Source organism: Stegodyphus dumicola, chromosome 8 (assembly GCF_044657685.1).
Source record: "Stegodyphus dumicola isolate Sdum_Otavi_A_Nest chromosome 8, ASM4465768v1".
NCBI classification, from domain to species: Eukaryota; Metazoa; Arthropoda; class Arachnida; order Araneae; family Eresidae; genus Stegodyphus; species Stegodyphus dumicola.
Genome location: NC_140775.1, coordinates 92,293,975 through 92,308,985, shown reverse-complemented (window position 1 = coordinate 92,308,985; position 15,011 = coordinate 92,293,975). Strand labels below are relative to the sequence as shown.

Here is a 15,011-nt window from a genome sequence, read left to right as displayed (position 1 = left end):
AAGCTATTTTATGTATACGAAAGTTGAGCAATATTGAAAATATATCTCGTTGTAGTGTTGCACCTACCCCTAAAACATATGGTTCTTCATAGTTGCTTGAATGCAGTCAGGATGTAGCTCTTCTCCTATTCTACGTCTTACATATTTTCGCCCATCACTACCAAATAACGATATCTTAATTTCATCACTCCATATAACTTGTGACCACTGATCATCTGTCCAATTAATGTGTTCCTTTGCCCACTGTAGTCCTTTTTTTCGTTGCTGAAAATTAAGATAAGGCTTTTTTTCGCGGAATTCTACCTCTCAGTCCAACATCTGTTAATCCTCTCCTGATTGTTCTTGCACTGACAGAAACACCAGCATCATTCAGATCACTTCTGATGGCCGCTGATGACATTTTTCTATCTTGGAGACAGTCTTTTTATTCTTCTGTCATCAATAGATGTGGTGCACCTTTGTCGGCCTTTTCCTTCTTTGTATTTTATTGAATTTGTCTTCCGATATCGTAAACAAAACTTTCGCACTCCAGATGTAGTCACTGAACCACCCACCTGTCTTGCAATTTCAGCATAGGAAAGACCACTTTCTCGTAACACAATAATATTACATCTAAGTGTCCAATCTACTCTTTTATTTGATGCCATTGCTTCTTGACTAAATATTAAAAATTTTTAGAAAAAATCCTACTTGTAATTGCAGTGTATAAGAAACAGGTCCTCCTTCTACACAATAAAGCAAAATATTGAATTGTTTCAAGTGTAAACATGTCAGCTTCTACTGGCAGTTACTACATTTGATTGGTTCTCAGAAGAAGTACAGTGATTGGCCAGGAAAGCTAAACATTACAAACCACTTCATAACTGTGTTTTTTACTTATATTAAAGTACATATAACTTTTTTGTTTTGCAAATAATTGAATTTTGTGTTTTGTATTGAACTCAGTAAATTCTCTTTAAAATGATATATACAAGTTTGCATTTTGCAAAACGTAACATTATCTATAAGCATACAAAGTTCAAAAACATAAAAATTTCCAAAAGTCTCCACAATTTTGGCCACCACTGTGTATCTTTCTCGCATTGTGATAAAACAACGGTATCTACAGCCATTCAAATTTTGAATAACGTACGTCCCACCCGAATATGGGCATCTGGAAGCCCAAATTTGGAAATTGTTTTATTATCTATTTCATATTTTGTAAAGCATTTATGAGTTTTGATTAAGAAACTGAATGATTTCAAAGCGAGCAATGGCAACACTGTACGAAAAAAAAACATAGTTATCTCCCGACTGTATCGAAAATTCTAAAGATATGCTCTAATTATTTTGTGATATTGCTAATGAATTGAATTGAATTGAATTTTATGGTGTAAGTGCAAAGAACATGATATTTAATAAATAAAGGTAACACACAAAACGTTAAAAAAAGGTCCTTTGGGTGTAATATAAAATCTGAAACCTTTCAGATATTTTTTTTTTCCCCCCAAATCATAAAATACCTTAGGGAGAGCATTAAAAAAAATCTACAAATACAAAATGCTCCTTATCCCTTTCTGATAAACTAGCTTCACACTGCATCATAAATGAACTTGACATATTCGCTTCTGATGTAGCAATGGCTATTTTTTCAATACAAAGTATATTAAATTTGTCATTTCAAGAGAAAACTTCAATATGCATTACTTATGTAATCATTAATGCTTTTTTGAGTAAACCGAGAGAGTACATTTACAGACGCTAAATTTACGATAACCTAAAATGAGAGGGATATTCCAGTGGTATGCTCATGTTTCCAGCAAGGGTACAACAAAAGTATAAAAGGATAAAAAGGGCAGTCTTAACCCAAGAACCATAATTTTCAATTTCAGTTTTCTGGTTTAAATATGCATCTCGCTGTAAAATATTTAATTTCAGTATTTTGATTTTGTATTCCACACTGAGAAATACATGTCAGTTTTCAAGTGTTATGCTGTAATTTGAAAAATCATACTAGAAATTTTTGTACTTAACATAAAATATGCAAATCTGCTAAAAATGCATGATTTCATTTCCTTCTTTTTACATTAAAATTCATTTAATTTTCTAAAAATGCATCTAAATATGTTTGACCTTTCTCCTCTTCTATACTTGCATGATTTGATTTTAAAATAAACATAATTTTTGCATCCATTAATTCAAACCATATTCAGACAGTATTTACTTATAAAAATCAATTGGTTATTTTTTGTTTTTATACATTTATTTTGTTTTTATAACTTTTTTAAATTATAAAGTGCTTATTTAGTGTTGGTCTCAAATACACTGCAAAATTAAGCATATATAAAAACAAATTGTCACGGTTTTTTAAAGTAAGTATTCAGCTACCAGAAAAGTTCTGCAGTTTTTTTAGATACACAGAAATGAAACAGAACAAAAACATAAGAAACTGAATAAATCACATAAGTATCGTTTTCATTCAAAGACTTTTTGCCATCTCTCAAGCAGATGGAAAATTTTTAAGACGTCATTAGGTTTATTTGTAGAGAAGTTATTAACTGCTGTATGACAGTCTCCAAAGAAGTAAAATCCAGGCCATTCAAAGAATTTAAATCTTAACTTATAGAAATGAAAATCCAAGAAGGCAAGTTCTAGTGAATATGAGGTAGTAAAAGAAAACATCTCAACCATACTCAAAAAGCATTCTATTTTTTATCATAATGGAAGGCAACATCTCAAGTACTGGTTAATTTTAGGTACTTCGGTTCGATTTCTACTTCTAAAACTGCCACTTCAAAACAGTATTTTTTCATAATTTATTGTTTGATTTGGTTGCAACAATTCACAGTATACAGATCCTTTGCAGTTTCACCATGCACAAAGGGTTACTTTTTTAGTATACAGCCCCACACTCCAGTGTTACTAAATGAGTTTCTTCTGGCTTCCCCCATGATTTTTTCTAGCAACATTACTTTTTAGTATTCACTTCTCATCTTCAGTAATGAACCATTTAAAAAAAAGTAACTGCTTTATTCCTTTCTAGCAAAGGAATCACATGCCAAAACTCAAGAAAGGAAATCCTGCTCAGTTAAAGTAAGGGTACCTATACATAATGACGTACCAAGGTCTGGTGGCACCCGGTGTGGAGTTTTAACTTGTCACCCCCATATTGAACAAAATATAAAATTATTGAGGAAGCAACTTTTTTATTCAATTGGTTAAGTAAAGAGGGCATGGTGTTAATTATTTTGAAAACATTTTTTTTATAATGAAAAAAAAGTAAAGTACCTTTTTAATGATAAGCCAGTTTAACATGAAATGTAAGAAATAGTTTTTCATAGTGATTATATCTAGAGTATAACTTTAATATTATTACAATACAATTTAATAACAATTAAATTAGTTACAAGTTTCATTCTTTAGGCTGTAATCCAAAAAATGACACCGAGTCCATGAGGTTATACCAAACGAAATACAGATGAAGGTACTTTATTGTTTCTTATATACAACAACTGACAAAAGAAAATAGTACAATCAAATTAAATTCATTTTCACTTCTAGATATGTTAATATGCATTTCCCGATACACGGCACAGGAACTGATATTAATTTTAAAATATGTACACTCTGAAAAAAAGCAATCTACATTTGCAAACAATCACGATGAGAAATAAGCAACAAAAAAAAAAAAAAAAAAAAAAAAAAAAAAGTTACACTTAATTTTGAGAAATAAAAAATAACTAACTTAAAGTGCCATTCATATTTCCATTAATGACACACACAGTTCATATTTTTCCTGCTATAAAAAATAGATTTTTAGTAGCTTATTTAAAATCTTTAAACAGTAGTATTTATAACATGGACAGAAATAAAAAGATGACAAACCTTTTAAATAACTAAACATCACACTCTCGAATGATTATTTTAATTATGGCCTTATCATGAATAGAAGTTCAAAATCTAATCATGAATAAAAAGTTTATTTTGAAGATAAATTTGAGGAAATCTGAAGCACTGTGAAAGTTGTGAAACAAAATTTTTATCTACATTTTGTGTCTGTATTATAGTTATAATATTTGCTATGCTTTTAAATATTAATTTAATTTATCAGAAACATTTAATAAAATTTTACTTTTTAAAAATGTAATTAACAGCAGTTTAGCTGAAGGTCAAATCATTTATTTAAAACTTATCTCCAACTGACCTTATTCCTCAGTTTTAAACTTTCTTTCCTTTCAATTCTTTGCCAATCATGTGCTGGTACGATGCATGGGGTGATGTTGCAGGTGCCAGTCATGCACTAGTGCAGGAAAGGCAATACCTCACTGTTTATCCTTCAGTCAGCATTACGTTTTGAGCGTGTATGCTGGTATTGGCATGGAGTGAAGGTTACAAACTAAATGTAAATGTATGTGGTTTCTAATTAATGCAAATTTTCTTTTCGAGCAAAAATTTTACACTAATACTATTCTGAAATATATAGCTTCTAATAATATGATTGTAACTATTTTTGTAATATATAAATGTAATAAATTCGTTTATGATGTATGTATTTGTCTGTGCAATAGTTTCATAAAAAAGCAATGTGCCAGCACATAAAATGGCATTGGGGAAATAATTTTACCTTTAGTGCCAATCACTCTATATTCAGAAATTCTCCGATTAAAGGCGTAGTGATCAATGCGATACAAATAATCATATTTTATTGCCGCTTTTAAATAATATTTCTTATAATAAGTAAATTGGTATATGGGTACAATCTTGTGTCAGGGTAATAACTATCAACACAACTTCATGACTGGCAGCAAAAGTGTTAATAATCTTCCTACCTATGAATACATGTTTTTATTATGGTACTTGTCAAATATTTTCATCATTCAGATATGCATTTTGTGAATCCTGCTTCCTAAATAAGCTCACAATGAAATACATAAAATTATAAGAAATATGATTACTATGAAGATATAAGAAATATGATTACTATGAAGATATAAGAAATATGATTACTATGAAATATGAAATACTTAAGCTCAAGAGCATGATACTTTAACACAACATTAAAAAAACACAAAATATAAACATACATGAAGTAATTAAAATTATTTGAATACATTTTGAATTCAAAAACATTAAATAAAACTGCAATACTTTATTTAAAACTTGCATTAGAATTTTGTGACATTACTCTGCATAAAAGTACAAATATCAAACTTTCTGAATATTTTTTGATATATAAAAAGTATGCTCTATGCCAATATGTTAATCCAGATTACTGTTTCAGTTCAAAGAAAAATCTAAATATTTCAACAGTTGCAAATGTTTATCAAACACACCCAAATACTCATTTTTACATTCATGCCAAATTATGTAGGTTGAACATAATTAATAAATGTAAGAATTTAAACTGTAACACATTACTGTTACCAATTAGTTTAAACTGTAAACATACAGAATTAAATGAAATAGCAGTTGAAAAGCAAAGAAAAAATCTTTTTCCCCCTTCACATAAAAAAGTTGTCATTTTCACTTAAAACACATCAGCTTTTTCAAAGAACCAGGTGTGTGTATGTATATATATATATATATATATATATGTATGTATATATATATATATATATATATATATATACATACACATATAATATATAAAAGCAATGAGTTCTCACAAAAGTATTACGTATTTTAATAGTATTTAGTTTTTATATTAAGAATTTTTTTAAAGAAAATTTTCTTTCAATATATATCTAAGTATCCTAATACAAAACAATCACTGAATATTCAGCAGGAATAAAAAAATGGAATATAAAATTTTCTGACTTTTTACAACACAGAAGAATCTTCTTTATTACACCAATTAAAAAATAAATTAAGGGAAATCAGAATTTTTTAAGACTAAATAAAAAATGTGCACAATTAAAAATACTTTACCGAAGATAATTAACATAACTACTGAAAACCATACAAACTCTGACAGAAATTAAACACATGGCACAGTCAAAAAAGAAATTAAACACATGGCATAGTCAAAATAGAAAGCTATGAAGATGAAAAACAAAATGTTAATTCTTCTATACTTGCAAAGGTTAAACAGTAATGGAAGGAAAAAGCCTAATTGTTAAATTTTCTTCAGAAATGGAAATTTTCCACTCAATTCTTGAAAGCATCACTACAAATAACATTCAAATAGCTAATTTATTAAATACCAAAACTTCTGTAATTGATAAATCTAAGTTTGCATGTTGCTGATGCTTTATTAAATAAGATTCACATGTATATCATGTAGCTACTGTTTACTAGTAGTTATACAAATACATTTTGGAAATATTGAATATATTAATACTAAAGTAACGCTCTAATAATATCTCAGCAGGCCTACTTATTATCCAAAATAGCTTTCAGGAAACATTTTATATTTTATACCAGAAACTTTTATTCACATTTTATAGAAAAAGAAGACTTACAAAGAGTCTGAGTTTGTCACTTTATTAGGAATATTTACTGCATAGATGCGTGCAAAACTCTGTTCATAATAAATGCAATGCACTGAGACTAATGGCAAAGCATATTTTAAGTGAATACAAATTTCAAAAACAAACTAAAAAATATTTTCTACTGGCAGTGAGGCTACTCTCATTTATAAGAGCACAGTTAACAAATGCTAAAGATAACAAAACTAGATACAAATATCAAAAGTTTCACTTTAAAAATCAATAAAATCATTTGAAAGATTATTTTTCTAAGTGGATGTTATGTCAGTATTTAATATAATCAATCTCAAATTATAGCTGTATTTTTCTATAATCAAATGGCCAAATTTTAAGAACCTAAACGACAACTCACATGAGTAAAATTTATTAGAAACTACACATGTAACAAAAGTAAATGCAATAACTGTTTAGGGATACATAACAGAGTAAACTCAATGAGACGAGCTTGGAAGTTATCTGCAATGCAGAATATACACAATACTTTTTTTAAGAATTACAAAACTAATAATGGTAATTACAGTTCTTTACATGACTACAGCAAACAATAAGCTCCAAAATCTCTGGAACAAAAGATAAAAGAATAAAGGTGATCACAAAAGGTATTTAAATCTAATGGTGCTTAGCATTATGCAGACTTGCACATACATAGCTCAAACCACACTGAAAGTGTTTAGCCTTTAACTAATAGAAAGAATAAGAAAATAAATATAATTAGAAGACAGAATAACATTGAAAAAAGCATATTTTTATTATATAAAAATGATTAAGAAAAGCATATTTTTAATATATAAAAGTTTTATTATATAAAAACATGCTTTTTCAAATGTTATATAAACTAAATAAAAATTCAACTTAATATATCAGCTGAATATAACTGAATGACAAAGTCATTATTAAGTTACATCTTAAAAAGGCATAATACAAATTATAAAATACAATGTACTAGAGAATACAGGTTTTAAATAATTACAATTTTATGAGATATTAAGTGATCTTTTGCAGTTTCTATTAAAAAATCAAATCAGAAACATTTAGTAGAGAAAAGTCAAAGCTGTAACATATCTTTGCGATTACCACAGTTATTAAATATATTCCAAGAATTAATTGAATCTGAGTTAATGCATTAGAAATATTTTCTCCTCTTTCTGAACTTGAGAAAAATGGGTCATAAACACATTCTTAAACTAAAATAAACATAAATTATTTAATTTACATAAAAAAAATCTGCATATAAGAAACTGACTACAGAAAATATGCTAAACATTTCTTCCTTCAAATGCTCAAAAGAAAAGATATTCTTTACATGGTATTTTCCTCTCACTTTTTTTCTGTAAATTATAGTTGAAAGCATTTTTTTAATAGATCAAGAAAGGTCTAAGAGTATATAGATCTATTCAAGGGCAATGTGCAAGAACAACAATAATTCTGTCAATGTCATTTTTACATAACCAAAATCTAAAACAGCTCCATTTCTTCTCATCCAAGTTCTTTCTGCTTATCTGGAAACAGAATAATTTTCAGCAGTCAATAAATAAAAAAATATGTAATTTTATTCTAATATTTATGTGCTTCAGACAGAGGCGCATATATACACATGCATACAGACTCAATCCACTTAGCAAGGAATAAGTGAAAGAAACCACCCCATTAAATCTAACTATGAACATCAACCTGTAATTATATATATATATATCTTCTCTTAGATGATGGTGACAATGAGCAGTGCAGCAGGATGAAATGGTCAGCACAGAGAGATTGTGACATTTATGCCGAGATTTCCATTGTCAGCAAAAATCTGGGCAATATTTGTGTCGAAGACAAGACAGTCGCTGCTCATGATAGCTGGGGTAACTCCCTCGAGGATGCTGCGGGGTGTTGCCTCCCACGTCAGACGACGACGATGACTATATAACTCCAGGCTAATAGGAATAAAGAAAGGAAGGATATCATTTAAAGAAAAAATAATTTGTATCATGTTTAGATTACATGTTATGTGGAACATAAATGCTGTTCATTTTATGCCACATACTTTTCTAAATAAATAGCATTGAGATGATCCTCACCACTATTTAAACATAAAGTGATATAATAACAAAATCTTAAACTGTGATTATTTCAACATTCTAAAACATTCACATATTACACAGTTAAGACAAAATATGGTGATAAGTAGGCTCAGTAGATGAAACAATTTTCGTAATGCTGCAGATAAAGTTAACATGTTTTAAATGAATTCTAACAAATAATGCCTTAAAATTTTGATTACACAGCACATCTGTGAAGTTTTTAAATACAATTTTTTTCATTCAATCATAGCTCGACTCATCAGGTCTTCAGTGATTCTGAGTTTTAGATTTTTCCGGATATTACATCATCAGTTTAAATCTAGTAAGATGGCATGCAGAAATTATAAAATTAAAAATATGAAATCATGATTAATGAAATAATGAGCATTTACTACCTAAAGAGTATCCAAATTTACAAAAAAAGCTTAATACTTATTTTACTTTACTAAACATTTCTTTCATTGCAAGCTGTTAAAATTACTTTGTTTTTCATGCTAATACCTTCTCTTTAATTCTATAAACAGACATAATTTCTTGTTCAGTTACAAAGTTCCACTGTTCAAGTCCTGTAATTGCTATGTCAAGAATTCTGAGTAGCTTGTCAATTAAATTTTTTTTGTTTTCAATAACCTCTCTGTCACTTTCTTCACTATTGTTAGCGGTATTTTCTGGATCTAGAACCATACTACAGATTTTGCCATCAATTGATTGATGATTAGTGCATTGCCATCGCAATGAAAAACTTCTGTTATATCAGCTTCATTTATTACTGCTCCATTATTTCTTCCAAAAATCCATTAATGAGAAAATTTCACCTTTGGTTTGCGATATCTAAAAAACATTCAAATTTGAGGTTATCATCTTCATCATGAAGTACGATAGCTGGCCATACATTATGCCAAGCATTTTTCAAAGTATCTTGAGACACTTCCTCCCACGATCTTGCAATGCTCCACACAGCAGATTTTATTCTAAAATATTTCAAAAATTCTTGAACAGTCTTGCCATTATTCAAAAAATTTAACATAGATTTTAAAAATGCTACTTTATATTTGCACACTATTCCGATATCCATAGGCTGAATGATGGGCGTACAATTTAGAGGAAAGAATAATATGGATACATTATCTTTCACTAAAACTTTAAATTAAGTATGAGCCATACAGTTGTCTAAAATCAGGATAATTTTTGCGCCATCAGGTAAACCAACCGAATTCAAAAGTTGCCGAGCCTCGGGTATGAAACTATTTTCAAACCAATCATTCATTAATGCTTGTGTCATCCATGCTCTTTTATTTGCACGAAAAATAATGGGGAAAATCTTTACTCCTTTAAATGCTCGAGGTTGTGTATTTTTTCCGATTAAGAAAAGTTTGCAGGGTGCATACCCATTTCTGCACATAGAAATTAAGGACTTTTAAGGACCATTAATGAAAAAAAATTGAGGACATATGAGCAAATGGGAACTGAATAAATTCAATTAAAAATATTATTTATTCCTGAACTTCACTTTTGTAATACCATCCTAAAAATAAATAGATCCGTAAGTAGGATGCATTATTATTAAACATAACTTAATTAACATAATAACTTTGAGAATAAAATAAACTTTATGAAATTTAATCAAGTAGCATAAAATATTTTACACTTATAACAGTTGGAGATATGTCAAAGAAGTGACATTTTATTTATGCTTGACTAACAGCTTTACTTTTTTTTTTTTTTTTTTTTTTTTTTTTTTTAAGTAGCTGTAAAGTCTTACTGTAAAATTGAAGGGGGGGGGGAAAGAGACAAATCGAAACTTGAGTATTTAGCGTGCTCAAAAACATAAGTGTGCCATCCTGCAATCTAAAAGTATTACCAGTTTTCTTTAGTCATATACTTGTTCCCCAATTCCTTAAAAACATGTAAAAACTCATTTAAAAGTGGGTTTTATTTACCCAGTAGGGCATGAAATCTAATCTCTGGGACAAATGCGTCCATTAGGACCAAAAGAGTTAAAGAAGGATATGTTCTTCTTTAGGGCTTAAAAAATGAAATCAAAAAATAGGACAACTTTAATTATATTTTATTTTTTCATTGTCATTTATTTTGCTTTGCATTCAATGAAAATGTTATGCATTAATTGTCAAAAATCTCATTACATTGAACTACTCAGGTATAGTCATCTGGAACAATGAAAATCCACTTTAAATACAATAATCAAATGGGACCAAAAAGTTATGGAAAGTACGAAATACTTTGAAAGATTTCGAACTTCAGATCAATTTATTTTCATAAAATGTTGATACAAACAACAAATTAAGCCCTTTGTAATAAAAATATTTAATTTACAAAAAATTACATCTATTAAAAACATTTTAAAGATGACTGACCATACTGGCTAAATGATCTGAAGGACCTGGCAATCTCCGTGAGGGTTAGTTCATGTCTTTCATTGTTCAATTATAGAAGTGCTTTAAATGTTTGCAATATGCTGATACATACACCTTTTTTTTTGTTCTACAAACTTAATGACAAAATTTAAATGTTCATCCATTTCACTCACTTCTGAATTTCTTTCATTCCTCTTGTCATTATAGACAAATAGTTACTGCAATCTCTATTGTAATAAACAGTGGTTTTTCACTCTGGATATAAAAATGCATCCAAAAGCTGTTACTCTGTGGTAAACTCCAGCTAATTAGAAGATTGTACCAATTTTAGTCCTTTGTTGCATCATAATGTGTAATCTTAATTTTGGTATCCTATTGTGTCAATGTCTAAATGTTAAATGGTGCATTCATCACACTTTGTAAAATTTTTAGATTATTAGTTGATAAAATCCTGAAAAACAAAATTGTTTGATTCAACATTTACTGCACTGGATACAACGAAGTACATATTGATCAATTCAATGAAAATCATATTTGCAATTATTTAAATATTTGAGTAATAGATTACCTACCGATATATGAAGTTTTCTGCTTGTTTCCGAGATCCAATCAATTGTACAATTGCATAAAACTGTTGATGTCCATCTACTTTTTCCTGCTTTTCTAGCACTAGCATAAAATGATGACCAAAACAAGACTGCATCATTACCCAGTCTACAGCACCAGGAAGATTTATATCAGTAGCCAGAAAAACAATATCTTCACCTGGAATTATTATTATAAGATATTTGATGTAAAATGTATATACGGCCCCCCAAAAAAGTAAATACATTAATATATGGGGTGGGGGAAATCAGATTACGCAACTGACTTTTATAATAAAAAGTTGGAAGGGAATTAATATAGGTTTCTTGCAAACAAAACTGGTTCAAAATAGATAAAACTATCAGTATTTTTTTTTTTTTTTTAAATTATCTGAACTGCAATGAAGTACTATTATCCATAACTTAGATAAAACTTTATTTTTTGCACGACTGACAATTTTAGACTTAGTTACCATGTTAAATGCATATATAAAACTTACTACAAATTATTTCAAGGCAAAAATAAAATGTAACAAAATGGAAACCGGTAAAAGAAATCAAATAAAATGAAACCAATTACAGAATATATAATGCAGCATAAAAAAATTACACAAACAAATATTAAAACTTGTGTTACTCTAATGATTTTGCAGTTAAGAACATGGAACATGTACAAGATGTTTGTCATACCTCACCTCATGTTTTCAAAATGCATAATAACTTATTTCAGCAAAAATAAATTTAAATAATAACATAAGAAATATGATATAAAGTGGTGCAGGGGGAAAGTGTAACTTTTTTGAGATATGTACAAAAAATAAGCAAGGTGTGTAGTCTCCCTGACAAAAATGCATGTTTCACAATAATTTTCCATACTGAGTATTAGATTTTCCAGTAGTTCCTATGACAACAAAGTGAATCCCACAAATGTGATCTTAAATTTAAATCTAGATGCTGGAAAGAACAATCAGTCATTACTGCAGTAGGATGGGGAACAAGAATTATGATTCACTAAGAAAACGTTATTACCAAATGCACCTCCGAACAATTTGACATTAAGAAGAAGAACCTCATCTAAATATATTTCAGCATTCATAGTTGCATTAGTAAAAATTCATAGACCAGTCCATCATTCAAAATGATACTCATTGATATCATGGTACCACCATCTTCGTAACAATGCTTTTCATCGACATTTTCTAGCTTACTGCATGTGTTTTGCTTCCTTCAGACTGTAAAATATCTGGAATCCCTCTCCAGATAAAAATGTGATTCATCAGTAAACACACCTTGTCTCTTGCTGTGATACTACAAGCACAACCTCTGTACCAATGCACCTGAGAAATTTTGAAGCCTTAGTTATCATGGGTTTTTTTCATACAAACCATTTTTATACAGCTTGTCACTTATGGTACATTTGGATAGTCGAGGTCCTACAACTGCAGCAAACTTTCTTGCAATCTAGGAGATTTCAGTTGTCTATTTCTTTGAGAGTTTATTACAGCAAGATTTTTGGTTTGGTTTATCATACAGCAAAGCCTTGAGGACTAAATGGATGGATGCCTTCATGGAGGACTTTCTAAGGAAAACTGGCTCATATACATGTTACACATGGAGAAAAACCATGAAGATGCCCATGCAGCCAGCCCTTTTGCAGGGTCCGAACCTCAGACTGAACTACCAATGCTCAGCAATTTTACTGCTCAGCCACTGGTGGGCCATAATACGTTTTAGATTTTCACCTGGTTGTCAACACATAATCTTAAAACCCATTTACAGATTCTTGACCTGATAGTATATAGAACCTTACTACTTTAGTACTATATTCTAGCTTCATGTAGAGAGATGACTTACCATCCAGTCTTTCAGTGAAAATAACTCTGAACTCTGAAGATTGTTTAAAATAAAACTTTTAATTAGTGCTTCAACTTAACAACTCATATGTAATTAATTGAACAAATCATCACTTGTGGGATTTAACAGAATATAAAAGTCAAGGTTTAAACATTTAAAGTATAAATTCACAAAGCTTCACTGTAGCTTTGACTTAGAATCATGCAAGCAAACACGATTATCAAAGGCTAAAGCTAGAATTGGGGCAAAAAGAATTCAGAGAAGCTTGGCAGCTGCTGCCAGAAGCTCTCTCTTAACACTTTTGCTGCCGATTTCTGTTCATTTCTGTACACATTTTTTCTTGCATTTCATTTAAACTTAGTTCCTTGAATTTCATTAGAGATATATTTCTCATTCAATTAATTCAGTTCTCACTTTGCAGCAAGGCAAAAATACATAAAAACTCAAAGTACCTTCATTAAAAAATGAAAGATATAGAAAAACACCAAATACAGTTAGAATAAATAATAAAAAAAAAATTACAATTAAAATTACAGCTTCTATGCAAAAACAAGCAATATTTCCAGCAGGCAAGAAGGCATACTTTTCAGTGCACAAAATTAAAAGTTTCCTTTTGGTTCCACTCAGCAAAAAGACACTAAAGGTGCAGAAAGACTTAATTCATTATTCTGCCAAGTTTCAAATCTAAACAAATGTGGCTACTATGATTCAGAAAAAAAAAAAAAAAAAAAAGATTTAGGTGCACTTAAATAAATTTTATATTGCTTATAATTCTATAACTATTGCATGCAGATTAATTAAAGGCACAAAAACCATAACTGGAAGATAAGAACAACATAATTCCATCATTTTTAAATTGCAGCTGATTGCAACCAAAAAGTGAGATGCACAACTAAATGTTATAGCAGTCCTATATACAAAATTTCAATGTTCTGAGGCTATTCATTTTTGAGTTATGCTAGATAACTACATCCATACATATATACTGACATAAAGGAAAAAAGCTCTTCTGAATCCATTTTAAATCCTTTTTGCAACCCATTTTAAGAAAAAGAACCTTAATCTCTCCTTACGTAGAAATGTGACACAAAAACATTGTTAAACTGCATCTGATAGCGGTCAAAATGGATATTTCCGTTGAAATTTGATATCCAAAAATTTTCACAATTATAATACTCCCTTTACTTTGTGGAAGAAAGTAAAAATAATCAAACCACAAATCATATATAATAAGGAATTTTTGAAAACATGAGAACTTGCATTTTATTCAAGAGATTATATAGTGTTATAATATTTTTAAAAACATCATCGAAAAATTCCCAGATCTCCGAATTAAAATTTTTCTACAAAAACTGATCTTAAAATTGGTTGATAAGTCACCAAATTTTGAGCCGTTTAATAAAAGAATTCACATCCTCAAAAGTGAGAGCTCTTCATTAGAAAAAAATTAAATAATTTTGAAATGCTTATGTTTTTATTCCTTGCTCAGAAACTCCAGTATCCCACCATTTATATTAGAAATAGAAACAAATTACTGCCCATTCACCCAATCAAAAGATAATTATATTTGTCAGTGAATCGCCAAAAATATTCCTCCAAAGTGATAATTCCTGGGGGTCCTGCAACAAGCTGACCACTTGTTCGGGGCATATGCTTACGCACCCT

The 15,011-nt window shown here is 29.5% G+C and overlaps 1 protein-coding gene across 1 annotated transcript in view; it reads right to left on the bottom strand.

Annotated features, from left to right (window-relative positions):
* Positions 1-3,452: 3,452 nt before the first annotated feature.
* sina (E3 ubiquitin-protein ligase sina) overlaps positions 3,453-15,011 on the bottom strand; it is a 69,594-nt gene continuing 58,035 nt past the window's right edge. Inside the window, exons 6-7 of the mRNA XM_035364601.2 lie at positions 11,481-11,673; positions 3,453-8,386 (exon numbers count right to left, since the gene is read on the bottom strand). Of these exons, the coding sequence (XP_035220492.1) occupies positions 8,209-8,386; positions 11,481-11,673 (371 nt within the window). The 3' untranslated portion in view covers positions 3,453-8,208. The remainder of the gene's footprint in view (positions 8,387-11,480; positions 11,674-15,011) is intronic.